General features: G+C 31.4%; 1 protein-coding gene across 1 annotated transcript in view; it reads left to right on the forward strand.

Moving 5' to 3' along the window:
- LOC108912666 (WD repeat, SAM and U-box domain-containing protein 1) overlaps positions 1 to 19,684 on the forward strand; it is a 67,722-nt gene that overhangs the window by 28,323 nt on the left and 19,715 nt on the right. Inside the window, exon 2 of the mRNA XM_018717972.2 lies at positions 18,524 to 18,636. Within this exon, the coding sequence (XP_018573488.1) occupies positions 18,530 to 18,636 (107 nt within the window). The 5' untranslated portion in view covers positions 18,524 to 18,529. The remainder of the gene's footprint in view (positions 1 to 18,523; positions 18,637 to 19,684) is intronic.

The following is a 19,684-nucleotide window of genomic DNA, read 5'->3' on the forward strand; positions in this document are numbered from 1 at the left end:
TAATGTATTAAAGAAATAAAAAATACGCGTTAAGATGTTTTATTTTTTTGCATCAAAACGGCGCCCCATACGAAGAAAAGGCAAGAGAGATTTTTTGTCACAAATTGAACGAGGAATTCAAAAATGATTTTTAATTTGTAATATCTCAGTGGCGTACCATTTTTTTCTTTAAAAAAATTGAGATTATTACCCGTACGCGCGCCAATGATGAACATAAAATTCTTAATTGCGTGTCAAAAAATGCGCAATAACTACCTCTTAAAACCCACCAAATTTCATTTGCACATGTCGACCCGTTTCAGAGCAATAAATTAAATTGTCAATCGGAAAACGAATCATTTGCGGACATACGTTTATAAGCAAACTGACATTATTGTCTCATGTAGAATCACCCCCTGAAATTTGTTGCACTTATTTACTAACACCCTGTATAATAGAAATTTTCTACACATTATATAAAAATTTTAGCAGAAAACTTTTTTAGGGACGCCTATGAAACTCATTAAATTTGATTGCTCGGTTTTTTTATACATGTTCAACTGACCTCGGAAAGACTAAAAATATATGTTCTCATTTAAGGTTCACCCTGTATTTCAAACTACACTTAACAATTAATTTTTATTAAAAATTGTTGAATCATGAACTGAGCTAAAGTGATATAAGCAAATTGTATTTCACCTATTTGTGCATTGTTATGCAAGAGTTACAAGTCAAATGTCTTGAGAAATTCAATATTACATTTTACTGTATAGTTACTTCAGCGCATACCTACAGACGATAACATCACAACGGTACATAAACTTAAAATTAGTGTATTATTAGGATGATTTCATCTATCATTTCGTGATAGATGAAGGTTGACAAGAGAGATTCAAAATAAGTAAATCGCATTTAGCAGAAAATAACTTGTATGTAATCGTAATCAATAAAGCGCACTAAAATACCATTCCATATAAATAATTGAGACAAAGTATAGAGGGTATAACTTTAAATGGAGAGATCAAGTTTTCAGGGATAGTACATATTCCCCAGACTATTACTATGAAACTATTTTTCTTTAATCAAACTATATTTCGGTTTTTTTTACTAATGATGAAACACTATGGGACACATTTAAGTGCATTGCTGTTTTTCTCGTACTAGTCTGACGATTTTCGTCAAACTCTTCAAGTACTGCATCCTCAAGATAAATAGTACGAACAGTAGGTCTTCGGCCGGTACCCTCAATATGCGGCTGTATTTTTCCAGTTTCCCGAAGTCTTCGTTCTACCGCCGAAAAAGTTTGTCTGTAGGGAACTTGACGATTTGGATATCTCTCATTATACGCTCTTGTTGCCGCAGCACAGTTTTTGCGACATTCAAAATACACTTGTAGCATGTCCACATATTCATCATTAGTAAAATTTGGCATAATTCTTGTTAATTTACACCCAAAAAGTAGTTAGCTGATAACAGTGACAACTTACAGAAGAGTTAATTGTGACAACTGGCATGACAGCAGCACACTTAGTTTTTCTTTGATTGATTGCAATCATATACGGTGTGAGGTGAATGGTAATACATTTAATTTTTTTATTAATAAACGAAAAGTTTTAAAGGAAAAATTGCTAGTGAGGTAAAAGTTTCTAAAAGAACCAGTTTATCTAATGCGTATTTTTGGATATCGAGTTTTTACGAAATATAAAAGTTATGGCAAAAAATGGCTTGAGGGGTGGTTATTTCAACCCCTTTCGAGGGGTTAAAATTTTCGAAAAATAGTTGAAAACTCGCATCTGTATTAGTAAATAACCTGTAATCGGTTTTCAAATTACAGCCAATTTTCATAATTTTTTTGGAAACTCATGGCCCATATTTCTAACATTTTACTAAGGCGATCTTTTACAGATCGTGTTCATTTATGCTACTCCATTCAAAAACACCCTGTATATTCCAACCAGTAAACAATTGCACTCAGCCAAGGCGTGCTATAAAAGTAACTAGGTTAAACTAAGTTAAAACAAGTATTATTAAAAAATTCGAAAATTCTTAACAAAATATGCCGTTTTTTTCATCTTATTCAGCGTAATCGGTGCTAGACATCTTAAATTGATCAAAAGCAACATAAAGCAGCATTAAGTCGCAAATGATACATGCAAAACAAAAACTATTATATGATGCGAAATCCAGTACTGTCTTTGGTAAAGATTACCAATCAATCCCTTTCGACTAATAGTTTCGCAGCCGCACGTGCTTGATCATTGTTTACTTTATTAGAATATGCAAGTTGACTCCACCCGATATGTCAACAGGATGCTAGACGGACAAAAAATAAACGTTAACGGCCGTTTATCCGACGAAACGAGAATGGCCAAATACATATGTCACTGTTTGTCAAAAGTATTTTATGACTTTTACTTTTAGGTATGTTTCACATTTAAGCCAAATCTCTTATGAACAATTATTGTTGGTATTGCTATACAGTGCCTCAATTTTATTTGCGATACATTTCAAAAACAAAAAACTGATGCAATACTTAGTTACATAAACCAGAAATTTGTATAATCGCATATGGCGATATGAATGAATGCTCGTTTCAGTGACATCGTTAATTCCAGAATTAGACCTTGCAGTTCGTAATTATTTCTAATAATAGTACTTGTTTTAACGAGACAGATATTATGTATTATTAACTATTTCAGTGCTGATTTAGCATCGGGGCAGTTGTAGAATTTAATAGGTACAGCTTCCAGTATGTTTTCTTCATTAAGTACACAGTGAAACAGAAAAGCCTGAAGTAAATAAAATGGATTATTAAAAAAAATAAATTTGAAGACATTTTAGGGAAAATATGCAAAGTTACTGTAAAATGTTGAGTTAAATTATTGAATTTGCTCAAAATTTATTATAATTGAGTCGTTATTGAAAATGATGGTTGCATACTAATGGTGCTTTATATTGGGCCGAAACTTATTATTTGGTGGGTGGAAGAAGTTTATAGACTACACTAATTATTGCTGGGGACATTAGAACACTATTTGAATTGAAAGTGTTGTAATTAAAACCATTTAAAACTGTTCGTTAGAACAATAGTTATAATAAAATTATACCTAAGAGAAACTTTTGAGAGATTTATGCGAAATATTCAAGGTGCCAGGAAACAAGAAGATGAAACAGCAAATAAAGAAATAAAAGTAACCAAGAGGAAAATGGAAAAGCAGGAATATTTTCCTATAAATAAACGTCGAAAGGTAATTATTGTGTTTGAATTATGTAATACGTTTTATTGATAGATATTTTATATTGATTTATTTGACTTATATTTATATTAAATACTTGTTTCTAGAAATGAGGACATATCGACAATAATAATACCTACTTAACTTTCAGTCTCTCTGTAGAACATGTTTCCGAAACGTTAGGGAAATATTTTTATATTGTTTTTTACATTCATTTTAATTATTTGTCAAAAACGACCACTGGTATTAATATTGTATAATAATTATAATAGGTTAATATTTTATTGTTATAAATCTTGTAAATTAATACAACTTCTAAAATTTATAAACTTGTACTTATAAACTTATTGCTGTTAGCTGAGATTAAATAATGAAATACATATATATATTTTAATAGGTTTTATGTTTTAATTAAATATAAATAAAACTATATTCATGTATTTAAATACAGGGATGGCCAGAAGTACGGAATAAAATTCATATCTTTTGAATGAGTTAATTTTTTTTAAAACGCCGGAATACGTTAACTGATTTTGATTTTTTCCCATCTTTCAGTTATATAATAATTAATTTTTCGTCAACCCCCTAACCCCCAGCTACCCCTACTTTTTTTTCAAATGGAAACAAGACATGGGGGGGGGGCTCGTTGAAAAGCTTATAGAAAACCGAATCCAGCCATACCAAATAAACAAGTTTTATTTGTTCAAAAGCAAGGCTTTTAGGGTTGTATAAAACACCTACTTAACAAGTGAAATAAAATTTAATTATCTTCAGTGTTATCCTCCATGAATTTGTACAGAATAAAAATAAAGAATTTGAAACTGTACCTATCGCTGCTAACGCAAAAAAAATATATTTTTTATGTTGTGTTTTTTGGCACCTCTTACTTGCCAGGCTTTTTGGTTAATTTTTCGCTTTAGTTGTAAATTGGAGTTCGAAACGTTACTATTGTATCAAAATCAATGTATTTACTGAATTGCAATGATATTGTCGGAAAGGCAACGCATTGAAATCTTGATATTGCTTGGATGTGGAGACAAAATAAGAAGTCAGGCTGAAGGGCGCGATTTATTTAATGCGAAATATCCCGAAAACCAAATCTCGCAAGGGACAGTTAGTAAAATATTTCACAAATTTGAGGAACACGGTACAGTACAGACTTTGCCCAAAACTGGACGGGCACGTGCTTTGAATGAAGAAAAGAAATTAGACATTGCATTAGAACTTGTTGAAAATCCTCATACTTCAACTGTTTCATTGGCCCGCAATCACGATGCTTCTCGAACTGCAATTCGAATGTTTCTGAAACAAGAGAAATACCACCCCTATAAGGTATGTCTTGTCCAAGAGCTTTTGGAAGACGATTATGATAGGCGATTACAATTTTGTGAGGAAATGATGAGACGGTGTGACGACAATAATGGTTTTCAACGAGACGTACTTTTTTCGGATGAAGCTACGTTTTATTTAAATGGAGTGGTTAACAGGCACAACTATCGCTTTTGGTCCCAGGAAAATCCACACTGGACATGCGAATCGCATACGCAGCATCCACAAAAAGTTAATGTATGGGCAGGTATCATCAACAACAGAATCTTGGGCCCATTCTTTTTTGAAGAAAATCTTACTGCCGCACGCTACCTGGATTTCCTAACATTTGACCTGATACCTGCTCTAGCTGTGATTTTCCCTCATGAAATTGATCCAGATATACCGAATGAAAGAATTTGGTTCCAACAAGATGGCGCTCCCCCACATTTTGGTATTGATGTTCGAAGATACTTAGATGAAATGTTTCCAAATCGCTGGATTGGTAGACGGGGTACAGTTGAATGGCCGCCAAGATCCCCCGACTTAACACCCCTGGATTATTTTCTTTGGGGATATTTGAAAGAAAGAGTCTACCAGGACAGACCGGATAATATTGAGAATTTAAAGAACAAGATTAGGGCGGAGATGCATAATTTACCAGCTGAAGTCATTCAGAATGCTGTGGACAGCTTTTACTATCGTCTTGGAGAATGCCAAATAGTGAATGGAGGACATTTTCAGCATTTGCGACATTGAGTTTATTTTTGTAAATTATCTAGTTTCAATTTTTAAAAGAAAAAAAAACTTGTTATTGAAAAAATAAAACTTGTCTATTTGGTATGGCTGGATTCGGTTTTCTATAAGCTTTTCAACGAGCCCACTCATGCCTTATGTTTCCATTTGAAAAAAAAGTAGGGGTAGCTGGAGGTTAGGGGGTTGAAGAAAAATTAATTATTATATAACCGAAAGATGGGAAAAAATCAAAATCAGTTAACGTGTTTCGGCATTTTAAAAAAAATTAACTCATTTAAAAGATATGAATTTTATTCCGTACTTTTGGCCATCCCTGTATATTAGGGACAAGAGAATAATGACTCGCTTATGATTTTGTGTAATATAAAACATTTGTTACTTAGTTTCACCGTGAGTTCAAGTCAAATAAAATATTTGATAAACTTGTGTAATTTTATATCATTTGTTTTGTAAATACATATGTGTTTTGTGTATGTAATAAACACTACTTAAAAGGTAAAAGTTGTTTAATTGTTACAAGAGAAAAGTCTTCATCAAACCTTATGTTAGCAAGTTTTCGACAGCAGCGAAGAGGGCATTTTAAAAACATCATTGATTGAACATTTTTTCGCTGACTAAAATTAGTTTCTGTTTAATCTAAGAATTTAATTGTTTATTTACTCCAAAAATTTCAAAGCCGTGTAACTTTGCAATGAAACAAAAATTGTGTATAATTGAAACTACTTTACTATCCTAAAATTTAATTGTAACGTTTCAGAACACTTGCCTAAGAATTTAAACAATTTGCGTTCAACTTTTAGCAAATCTGAAACATAAATAAGAACTTTATACTTTATAGACTAATGCCATACAAATAAGATATTAAAAACTACCATCATTTCACTTGCTAACCACAAGTAACATTCATATAAACTTTTAAATTGAATTTAAAATTTCCCGCCGATATCAACGCATGCGCATAAAAAATGTCCCCAGCAATAATTAATGTAGTCTGAAGTTTATACTGGTACTATAATAATAGCAAAGCAGTGATAGCTCGTCAGGTGACGCAAGTGACGTACCGATTCACCTAAAATTTCCGTTTGGAAAAAATTTTTTTAACCGATTTTTAGAAATTTCGCAAAACCGCCGGCATTAGCGTTACCCAAATTTTTTTTTGAATTTTTTTTTAATTTTTTCGTTGGATTCACTCCATAAAATTTATCTCAGTAATCCCCAAGCATTTGCGACACGATTCCCCTACTTCATTTCGTGATTATGCTGACCGAATTTTAATTAAATTTAAAAAAGTTGACCGAATATTAACCTCGATCTACACCCTTTTCAGAGATTATTGCTGCGATACTTCTGAATTCATAAAACGCTTTTTCCGAATTTACAGAACACTAAAACAAAGTTTTTTTCAAACCACCTTTTTTCAGTAGAAAAAAAATTTGAATAAATTTTTTTTTGTCATAACTTCAAACGCTTTTCGCACGTGTGTAAAAGAAGCGTAAATCCGACCCTGCAACCTCCACGTGGTACGCTTTGGGTAACGCTAATGCAGGCGGTTTTGCGAAATTTCTGAAAATCGGTTAAAAAAAATTCGTTTTTCATAATTTCAAACGCTTTCTGCAATAAGAATGTAAAAAAAAAATCAGGAAAAAATGTTTTTTTTCATTTTTTACAGATAATGAGCTTTTAAAGGCAAAAAAACGTGATCCTTTAATTTTTTAAAAAACTCAATCGAATGAAACAAAAAAATGGCTTTATGGATCGAATTGAAACTCTGTAGGGCTTTTTGGGGTACAATGACCTGTAAAAGGCACACTTAACATTAGTTATTTTCCCAATATTCTCAATGTGGCACGTGATTTTCTAGAAGACCCCTAAATGTTCTATTTTTTACATTTTTCAGTAATGTTAAGGATAAAAAAAATTATTTTCTAAAAAACCGTGCCAGGACCTTGTAGATAATTCATTCAAGCTTTTGAAACCCACCATCGATTTTCTGTGCAACCATTGGTTTCTGAGATATCGATGAACAAAGAGAAAATGATCCATTTTCATTCAAAGTCCGATAGCTCAGTGAGAAATGGTCGTATCGAGACCAAAAAAAAAAAAGAAATTGAAGCTAAATGAACAACCTATCTAATCCATAAGGTGGTTAAGTTGGAAAAAATTTTTTTTATGTCCGTACACCAAAAATAAGATCGAAAAAAATTTCGAAAATTTTTTTTCCATGATATTCATTAAGATTGCGCGATACGAGTTACTTGAAAATTTTTTTTTGCAAGATCCAAAAATTTGAAACTTCTAGCTTCAAATTGCTTTTTTTTTACTCCAATACGACCATTTTTATCAAAGATACAGCCATTTGAAAAATCGCCGAAAATTTGGATTTTTTTTTGATCCCTTAATTTTTTCCATTAGTGTAGATAATGGAGAATAATAAGTATGTAGAAACGTATAGGATTCTATATTATAATAATATCAGAATCAATTAAATGTTCTTGAACTGCAGATAGCAATAAATTGTACTAATTGTCAGCTGGTTCACAATAACTTGGTTTTGTATAATCCTTTTTAACCATTCTAACTAATTACACTATACAGAATGTTCCATAATTAGATTTCCAAACTCATCACACAAAAATATGAAATAAGTTCTAATAAACATGAGCTCTTGGGCGAAAGTTTTTATTCATTAACACCGAGGCTGTACTATTTTATTCCCAACAGGATAGGTTCTTCACAAGAATTGTACTGTTGAGCTGAATCATAAACCTGTACCAAAGGTATTCTTAGGATATCTGTTGGGATATACCATTATGTCGCAGGGACTTACGGTTCTGTGTCTAGCAATAGGGCGTACGTAGGATATTTGATGACATGTTCCAAATATCCCATCATTTGTCCCAGGGATATGATCTTGACTAGATGTTATCCACGAGATTTGAGAATGTCTAAATATTATGGTAAATATCTATTATCTTTCGGACATCCGAGGGATCTTTTATTTTTATAGGTAACTTAGTATATTACTCTCCAGCGTATGTCCCTGGGATACATAGTTTACGCAGTGAGCTATCGATAGAAAAGGGAGCTACAGACGTTCTTCAGAAATACACAATAAAGGGGATATAGCTCCCTTAGTAAGATGTTTGGGATTATGAGTATTGGAACTTTTTTTCTTATGTTTGAATATAATGAATATTGGTAAGCAAATTGTGAGCTCACTCTGTTTAAAAAGCAAAATCACAGAAACTTTAATTTTTTATATTTTGCATTTTACATTTTTATATTAGCCTGAAACCCTTTAACCACTATCATATACCATATTTAATTCAATTTACCATTACGGATGGGTGGAATATGTTTGTTAATACGAACTTAGGAATTCATCATTTTTTGCAATAATCATTAATATTTCACATGTAAACGATGAATTTTTAATTGGCGAAGAAAACCAGCTGGTTCTCTATTATAATAACCCTAATTAAAGCCCCTAAGGACCACGTCACTTCAAGAAAAATCGAAATAGGAAGGTAGGTTTGATTTGTATTGCAAAGACATAGTAAGCTCAGCATTATGTTTGTTATACATTTACTGACAGAAGTTATTTTCATCGTGTTGCCATAGAGACTACTACGTACTTGTAAATGTACCTGCAAACCGACCAGTACACGGGCATGATCCTGCTACCGACGACGGTGGTGGTTTTTTTGTGACGAGCAAGTGGTCTAGTGCGGTGCGGTTCTGATAGAGGTATTTTAGGCTAAAGCTTTTAAGCTGACAGTTTTTGTTTGGAATAATGAATTGCGGCAACAATAAATTACCTTTTTTAAATTAATAAGCTTCTTCACGGTGTATAGTAAATGTTTACTTTTATAGAGTGTAAAGCCCAAGGGAACGGAATAAAAAAACAGGTTGAAAAATTAATGGAGGTATCTGGATACCTGTTGGTACTGAATTTGGTTATAAATTAGAACTGTGTAGATATAAAATGAGGTCGAATTCCTATATTTATATTAATTATAGACGTAATAGAATATATCTCTCAGATAACTTTACTTCTCGCAACTAGCTTGGGGGCACATTTTCAGAATTTTGTAGTCATAGTTTAAAGTTGTGACAAAATATTTGAAGGAAAATGAAATTAATGAATTGAAATTGATTCAATTTTTTAAATATTCTTCTAAATTATTTGAATATAAGAAATTACAAAAATTACAAATATTATAATACAACCTAAACTTAACATTAGTGCGTAAAAATATTTCAGGAAATGGTTTCTTCGATCATTTTAAAAAGAAAAGTGCATATGAAACCATGTCCTCAACGGCTTAGTGTTTAACATACAGGATGCTAAAATTTTTGAAATATACGTTTTTGCAAATATGACGAGTGAAATAAAAATATACTGAATTTGTATTCATTTATGTAAATCAGTAAATATTGAGAGACACCATCACTATACTCCCCAAGTTTTCTGGTCACTCAGTATTATGGAAATTTGAAAATACGTTTGGATTCTATTTACATTTTAAAGAAAAAAATGTATTTTACGTTTTATTTGAAAAATTAAATCTAAAGCCTAGCTTACCACGGAATTAAATCGACAACTTTCAGTTCACAGAAATCTATGGTAATTTTTTGTTAGAAATATTATTTTAAATATAGCCCCCAAAGAGTTCAAAATAATTCAAAATTCCTATGGAAATTTTTGCAATTTTTTTATTACTAATACTAATTGGGCAAGAAACAGTATAAAATTGTTTGTGCAAAATGTGTTTGTGTGATGTCCATATTTTTTAATATAAAGAAAAAATTAAGTAAATTAAATAATTCAATTTCAAATAAATGGATATACATATAAGGTGTCTCACCGTGACGGCCCATTAGAATTATTTCAGAGGCTATTTTGATTTGAATTTTGAAAATTTGGGATACCGAGTTTTCGAGCATGCTTTTCACAACTAAAATAATGGCGTCCACATACCACTTCCGGTTATACCAGAAGTCGTCATCAACTTGCTTATTTTAAATGGAACACCCTATGTATATTATTGCAATTTTGGATTCTATGTGTTATTTTAGGCGGACTTTTATGAAGTTTCCTTATTCCTAAAATTAACCGTTTTAATTTGTATAAAATATTTAAAAATAAATAAATCTTAAAAAAAAGTAGAAGTCACTTTGACGGACATTATGTATTTTTAGATAAAAAGTTTATCAGTTTACAAAATTGGCAGCTAAAATACCTTAGTCGTCCAAGCCCGGCTTCACAGAAAGCGAGTAAGGCGTTTCGAACGAGTTTGATTTCTTCTACGTTTAATTTTTCATTTTTAACGACATAAATAAGCATTGGCTTAAAACAATTGTGTTTTAAATTTTGGTTTAAGTGACGACGAGTAGTTATATTACAGAAGTCAAAATCGCTGGAAAGACTGCTCGCTTTCTGTAAGGCCGTAGTCTTAGAATTTACTATTCTGAATAATATACAGCGTGTCCAAGATAAGAATGGAATAGCGGAATGCGGAGTGGCTCAAATTAGAAAAGACTTGTGTTTTTATGTACCTAACAATATGCCGTTTAGAAAGTTTTTAAATTCCAGGTAGTTCCGCATGTATTAGGAAAAACCCGAAATTTTGCAAAATCGTTTTATTTTTTCTGGCTTTATTTGAAAACGAATTTTAAAATAAATTGCATATTTACATTTCCACTTTTTTCGCTCTATCCAATGGCGTCAACATTTTTGCAATTCGAAGTTTCGTCTTCTAGGGGCCATCATCAGGTTCATTTTTTTAAATACGTCGCTGCTATTTTTATGACAAAATCTAAAATCATTTTTAATTCTGAATTAGATATTACTATTGTATTAATAATAATAATAATTGTATATGTAATAATTGTAATAAAAAAGGTGTTTAGCTTGTTTAAACTATCATTTAAAATTTTTCTTGAGTACAGCTCTGAACGTTTTCAAAATATCTATTGGAGGAAGGCAATTAATACAGCACAAAATATCCAACATTTTTTTTATCAATAATTTAAAAAAGTTGTACCTGATAAAAATATAATACGAATTCATGAAATGTTTTATTATTTCTAATTAGTATTGCTAATAGTAGTAAAATAAAATGTTGGATATTTTGTGCTGTATTGACTTTTATACTGTTATGACTTCCTCCAATAGATATTTTGAAAGCGTTCAGAGTCGTACTCAGGAAAAATTTTAAATGATAGCTAAAACAAACTAAAAACCTTTTTAAGTGATTTCAATAGTAATATCATCTAATTCAGAATTAAAAATTACTTTAGATTTTGTCATAAAAATAGTAGCAACGTATTTAAAAAAAATAACCTGATGATGGCATTCCGAAGAGACGAAACGTCGCATTGCAAAAATGTTGACGCCATTGGATAGAGCGAAAAAAGTGACAATGTAAATATGCAATTTATTTTAAAATTCGTCTTCAAATAAAGTCAGAAAAAAATAAAACGATGTTGCAAAATTTCGATTTTTTTCGGATATCTCCGGTACTACCAGGGATTTTAAAACTTTCTAAACGGCATATTGTTAGGTATAAAAAAACACAACATTTTTCTAATTTGAGAAACCCCGTATCTCTTACCGTTTCCTAGATCCTAATGCTATCCCATCCTTATCTTGGACACACTGTATATTTTCCATATATTCATTTCTAATATCTATTTAACAAAAAGTATTTAACTGTCATTAAATATTATTCATGTATACACGTACAATTGGGAACACCCTACACATACACTACTTATAAAATATATATAAAGAATATTAAAATTCTTTGCTCGTACCCCATCAATAAAATCATCCTACAATATTAATTTTCCCTTACTCTATAATTTTGTATCGCTACGACATACATCACATTCGACAAGTTAAAAGCAATTTAATATTGCATTAAACTTATCATGATTCCATAACGTCCCACGTATTTGATATTTCCTGCATTTAAATATACAGGGTGCTGGGTGAAGCATATCCATAAAAAAATATAGATTTAAAATAACAGTTCTTATTTCTCTTTCAGTTTATGCCGGTATTGTATAGAAAATGTTGTTTTAAATTAACTGTAGCAGTATTAGGCATTATGTTAATAGAAATTAGATATTTGCCTATCTAGAATTGTTGAAATTGTTTTCGCATAATGAAAGTCAGCTAAAGTGATGTAGTGGCGTAACAATTTAACGAAAATTTAATCATCTCCGTTGTTCGTCCCGCAATCAACAGGTGTCTGTGTGCCGGTGCTCGCTAGCGAGTGTGCATATATTGTTGCTGCTTTGCGTACCTACTTTACGAATTTAATGATGCCATTTTAAAATTGTCCTAGATTTGAAGCGCCATCTATTTGCATATACATTATTTTAAAGCAATTTTCCTAGTAATCCTATCTATTATACACTAGGCACAGAAATTAAGGGATATTAAAAAAATCACAAAATTTTGGGAGATTTTCAAATAGTGGTAATTTTGGAAGTAAATGGTTGTAGAGAGAATAAAAAAACGGAAATTGAAGCTTCAAGAACCTAGTTTTCGGATTTGGCGTTTTTGAGTAATCATAAGAAAATCTACGAAAAAAGTTTTGCTTTTCTTTAAAAAGGTCTTCAATTTTTTTTTTGTAATTTCACCATAAAGTTCTTTTAGATATATTTTTTAATATCCTTTAATTTCTGTGCCTAGTGTATAAAAGTTTTTTACTTTAATATATTACATAGGTCCCATATCCCGATTAATTATAAACAGGATAAATGATGTATGAAATGACCTTATTTTCACGAACGTCCATGCAGGGGCAGGGGGGCACTTCTTACCTTCCCTAATTCTTACATATGTGTAATCACAAGACTATTATATTTAGTATATTTGTATTCTATTTTTTTCTATTGTTGTTTTCACAAATTCTCTGCGAACGCCTGTATTATTTTTATATTATATTCATGAAACTTTAATATAGCTGGATTTTATTTCATTTATAAAAGGCAGAGTAAATAATAATCATTTTTGGCACAAAAATATATTTAGACCTAGAATTGTACATCTAATATACAGGGTGATTTGTATATAAACCAACACAAAATTTGATGTTTGAAACACAATTTACCTCTGTTCCATGGTTTAGCCGCTAGATGGTGTTACATTTAGGAAATTCTAGTTTTTGACATAGTAATCACAGTAATTCCACTTACAAAAATAGGAAATATAATAAATAGTTATAAAATAAAAACCCGTAAGACCGTAAACAAATATGCTCATATTTTTTGCTGCTAAGCTTCAATTTTTATTTTATCTTAAAGGTAGCGATTTTTTTCTCATAAATTTTTGTATTCCCAATGGTTTTCACGTAATTAATTATTTTGTAAGTCAACATCGACGCATTTTTGATTCAAATTTGATTTAAATTTTAAATGCCATAAAAAATTGAATTTATTTGATAGTAAGAACTAAATAATGCATCGTAGAGTGCGAAAACTTTTAACAGAATAAGTTTTCACGGGAATTGTTGAAAATAATAACAATATAATAATAATTAATATCATTAAAAATATATTAATTGCACTCATCTAATAATTATGCGAAAACAATAAAAGATTTATAAGGAGGAATAGACGAAAAGGGTCCCTGCGTTTATGTTTAAATGAGAACTGAATTTGTAAGCTCATCTACCAAAAAAATAGGTGCACATTGACTAAGGGTGGAATATTTTTCTCAGGTCTGTAAACACATACCAATTTCAATTTCAAGGATCTCCTTGACTGCTATGTCTCCATTAAACAGCATTGGAACAAACTTGGGGAGCATATCTTAATATAAAACTAAGTGCGAAATCTCGACTGACATAATTATGTTTTGCAAATAGCATACATATTTTTTAATACCCACTCACCGCATTGACAGTTTTGAAGCTGCTGACTCCACTGCCAGCTCTTGCTCTGTACATAAATACGTGCAATAAAAACTAAAATAAAACTGATTACAAACTAAAATCGAACTAATAATTTTTCTGTTTGTTACAAAAAAAGGACAATAAGCCATTTGCTACCACAACTATTAGCGTCTTTTTTATATTATTATCTATATAAGTCGGGAATGATTACAGAAGTTCTCAATAATTTTTGACAATTTTGATTATAATTAATTCTAAGCACCGCTTAATAGTTTCAGTGCATTCTGTCTATCATTAAAAAATTATCTTCAAGTTTTTAAACATCCTTTATAGCCATACGCATCTACCCTATATCGGTTCATTTGTGAATCACCTTGCCAACCAATAATCTTACAATGGTTATCCGTACTGAAACTCCTAATAGATTATTGTGTGGATTGGCGTCAATATTTTACTGGAACGATTATTTTCGAAATTGATGTATTTACTTTAAAGACTTTTTTCATAACTAAGTGAAAGGGTGTTTGCATGGAAAAGCAGGCAAACATACGTACCTATACATACTCAAAGAGCTTTGACTTTTACCAAATATAATATAAAATCGATTTGTGTCATTAAATGCTATATCCTCACGCGATATGTGTATTATATCCACTTTGTCACCAACTAATGGCTGCCATTAGGGTAATGCCATTTCAAACAAAATAACGGTATATAAATTTGTTTATAGCATAATACGATTTCTTTCATGAATTTTAACGACGATGGAGTGGTTACATTGAAATTATATAGATAGACATCAGTTACCTCGTTCAAATTTTAAGGTGCATATGTCGGGTGTTGCCATCGAAAAAAAAGACAGGGTGACAGCTGACAATTCAGGGTTATTAAAAATGAAGCGCTGCATAAATGAACAACGGGTTTTCATTGTTGAACAATATTTAAAACATAATAATGTATAAAATTAATAATAATAAAAAATAAAGTTCGGTTATTTTCTGAACAGACCTCGTATTTCATTTGTTGAGTAAAAGTATAATATAAACGTTTTTTATTGCTTTGAGGCTCCCTGTTTTCTAGTTACACCATTATACAGCCCAAATATTTTGTCTCTCACATCAAACTATAATGAGTATTACCATTAAATACATAACTCTGCCTTATTTTATTTCCTAATGTATTTCCCGATATTTTCCCTATTACCTACTAGGATTACGATGAAGCGATTTTATTCCATTTTGTTAGTAAGAACTAAAGGCTTTTAACCCCTCTAATATAATAGAGCCGTCAATATCAAAGCTCATTTGAAACCTATAAATATTATATAAGTTGAAAATGCCAATTTATCAACGTCAGACGTTTAATATTTGATGCCAAAAATGGAAACGGATCAGTTTTAATGTCTTGCAGGTTGTAATATCTAAATTAAATCGATAGCAATAATTGTCCGTAACTGTAACTGCTACACTGTTTTGACAAACAAAATACAAACTAAATTGATAAAATATATTCAGTGTGTTTCACTTAGTACTTACACTACTTACACTAGGAACTTGCTCAGAGGGAACAAATAGTAGAGGGAGTGCAGAATTTTAAAAAATCTTTACATTTTTAATTTTTCTAAAATTTAGGATGAGGCCGTAACACCATCCTGCCTATACCCTCAGTGGAACATTCAGGGGATAGCAAGAGGATGTGCCCTCTAAATATTAGTATTTTATTACTCTAAAAATATTTTGCTACATTTTTCAGTTACCTTAATTTAATAAAAATATTGTTTCTTATATAAGAAATCATTTTATATCCGTATAAAAACTTGTATGTACAGGGTGGTTGATTTTCGATAGTTTTATAGGGTACAGCCAAAACGATGATACCGTCCCGTCCTCTTTTTTTAAGTTTACTTCGCTGGTCTCAAAAGATCTTGGCTAACTTGATTAGTTTTAGATATACAGGGTTTTTTTGAAAAATGGCCCATTTACATTAACCTCTCTATCTCCGTTGTCATTCAATTTAGAAGAAAAAAGTGTGCACATTATTTGTTCTATTTTATATTAGGAAGCCATTGGCGTACACAGATTTTTTACAAATCGCACAGTTTCTCCGATATTGCATAAACATAGGTTTTTTTAAATAGAACACCCTGTATTTGGCCATCCCGTTGAGTAGCATTTTTTTTTACCTTTTCAGCCATACTTATATAATAATAGATACTTTTTATTTGCCTAAATGAAGAAAAATATAAAAAATGTATAGATATTTTTTCAGTTGCCCATGAGATTTGTTTAGTATTGGTCTCTTCGTTTTCTATTATTATTTTTATATTAAGACCTTAGAATTATAGTTAAGAACTTAGATTAAAAAATTAAAAGAAAAATTAAATTAGATTATCCATTTATCTTTACTTAATAGGTTTAATTATAGGTACACTTATAACTGTTATCTAAACATAAACTAAACAAAAATAACAACTATAAAATGAGAGAAACAACAATAAAACAAAAATGACATAACAGAGTCGCAGCAAGTGCTCGAATTGTCGGCCATTTTCGTTGATACATAACTGACAACGTTTGGCAATGGAACGGGTCGCATTGTAAATGTGAATATTTGACACCCGCTGAATATAGTTTTCAAAATGTTCCCTTAGCTCCTCGACATTATTAGCTCTATACTTATAAATTTTGTCTTTAACATCCCCCCAAAAATAAAAGTCTATAGGGGTTAGGTCTGGTGACCTAGGCGGCCACCTGTTTGGTCCGTACGTACCGATCCAATTGTCCCCGAAATTATGATTTAATAATTCTCTAACTATGTGGGAATTATGTGGAGGCGCACCATCATGCTGAAAGAACATATTATATCGTTGAGCTAGTGACATATCGTCCAGCAGTTCAATAATATTTTCTTGTAAAATTCTCACATATCTCTGAGCGTTAAGGTTTTCATCGTACATTTCGTAAGCTAACACTCTATTGTGGAAGAGAGCTACCCATACATGAAAACCAAATCGCCCTTGTTGAATTCTGGCCACAGTTTGGTGAGGATTAACATCTGACCAATAACGCGCATTATGCCGGTTGAATATACCTTCGCTGCTTATAAAAGCCTCGTCGGTCCAAATAACATTTTGAAAAAAATTGGGGTATACATGAGTTTGCTGCAAAAACCATTGGCAGAAAATGATGCGTCTCTCTTCATCTCCTGGATGCAAATGGTGGACTTTTCTTATAGTATATGGTCGAAACTTGTGTTTTTTTAAAATTCTCAATGCTTTGAATTTACCAATTCCTATCGTTCTTTGAATTTCTCTGCTGGATACGTTGGGATTTGCGACAACAAAAGCTAAAGTATTGATTTCATCATCTTCTCTATTCTGTATATTATAAGATTTAGCTCTCGGTTTTTGAAAAGAACCAAACTCACACAAATTATCATAGAGTCGGCTAAAAATTCTCTTTTCTGGCTGATGACGCTCTGGGTATCTCTCCAAATATAAGTTTAAAGCTGTGTCACTATTTTTTTCACTTTCAATGTAACACTCTAACATTTGAACTTTGTGAAGATTTTCGTATACCATTTTTATACTTTTCAAAATTAAAACCAAGTAATAGACGTTTAACAAGCTTTCAATCAGTCAAAAATAAACTAACTGTCAATATTAAACAACAAAAGACGAATAAATAAATAACATGGCCAACTGAAAAAATATCTATATCTACATTTTTGCATTTTTCTTCATTTAGGCAAATAAAAAGTATCTATTATTATGTATGGCTGAAAAGGTAAAAAAAAATGCTACTCAACGGGATGGCCAAATACAGGGTGTTCTATTTAAAAAAAACTATGTTTATGCAATATCGGAGAAACTGTGCGATTTGTAAAAAATCTGAGTACGCCAATGGCTTCCTAATAAAAAATAGAACAAATAATGTGTACACTTTTTTCTTCTAAATTGAATGACAACGGAGATAGAGAGGTTAATGTAAATGGGCCATATTTCAAAAAAACCCTGTATATCTAAAACTAATCAAGTTAGCCAAGATCTTTTGGGACCAGCGAAGTAAACTCAAAAAAAGAGGACGGGACATCGATATCAGATTTTTTGTATCTATCACCGTTTTGGCTGTACCCTATAAAACTATCGAAAATCAACCACCCTGTACATACTTTTCTGAGTATGTCAGTGTACCATTTGCTATTTTGGTTATACCTACCCTAAAATTTAAAATGTATTTTTATACAGCAAAGTTAGATATAACAAAAATATAGTTTTGCTTCAGTTATACCGGTATTAATAAAAAGTATAAAAACTAATAATTAGTTTTGTTACAGAAGACGATGTCAATTGATGGACAATGTAATATACTTCAGTCGTTAAGAAGCCACACCAGTGATGTTACTAGCTGTGATTTCGCCCCTAACTTTACTTTGGTAACAGGATCAAGGTAGGTAATTTTCTAACAACTTTTCATCATTTTATATATCCTTATACAGGCTGTTACAAATTCGCTTCTCACTACAGGAATCTCGGAAACGGTAAGAGCTACGAAGTAGCTTAAATGGGGGCAAAGTAGCTTAAATGGGGGCAAAGTTGCGTAATCAGGGGACCAACATTATGCCTCTAAAAAATCAAGGCTAACATGATTAGTTTTCGAAATATTTGAAATAAAAAATGAAATTTTGGAAATCCGTTTTTGTTTAACTTCAGCATTGTTTGNTACGAAGTAGCTTAAATGGGGGCAAAGTTGCGTAATCAGGGGACCAACATTATGCCTCTAAAAAATCAAGGCTAACATGATTAGTTTTCGAAATATTTGAAATAAAAAATGAAATTTTGGAAATCCGTTTTTGTTTAACTTCAGCATTGTTTGAGGTGATATTGAAAAAAGAACAATACTTTCACATGGCCACTTTTTGCCCTCTATCGAATGGCATAATTAGTTTTTGTATGTAACGTTTTGTCTCTCCAGGATCATCATCAACTTCATTTTTTTAAATACGGCCCTAGAAATTTTATTACATTTTTTTGCAAGCCTTCATTACCCCCAATACTGTATTACCTCAGGCCGAACCAGATTCAGACGTTTTGTCTCGAAAAATTCATCTTCAGTGTATTCGTTCCAAAGGACCCCGCACAAATCTTATGGAAATTGGGTCCCGGTCAAATTCGCTGAATTTTTGATATGTGATAGAGTTCATCATACTGGTCAATTGTCTCAATGGCCACAAAGGTCAAAAATGGATAGTTTGGCCGGTACAGAGCTTTAAAGCTCCGAATATCCTCCACGGATTTATGTATATGCGCAGTGTGTATAGACTTTTGAAATAGCCTATTTCATTTTTTTTATTATCTAGGTTTATATTTTTGAGGTTGCTGAATTCAGATCTGTTGTTAGATTTTCAAAATTGACAGTTGGCAGCTGTCAAATAGCTGTCAATGTGCTATAATAAAGCCAAAAACTTGTTTTTTTATGTTTTATCTTTCTTTTTTTT

This window comes from Anoplophora glabripennis, unplaced genomic scaffold (genome assembly GCF_000390285.2).
Source record: "Anoplophora glabripennis isolate ALB-LARVAE unplaced genomic scaffold, Agla_2.0 scaffold664, whole genome shotgun sequence".
Lineage (NCBI taxonomy): Eukaryota > Metazoa > Arthropoda > Insecta > Coleoptera > Cerambycidae > Anoplophora > Anoplophora glabripennis.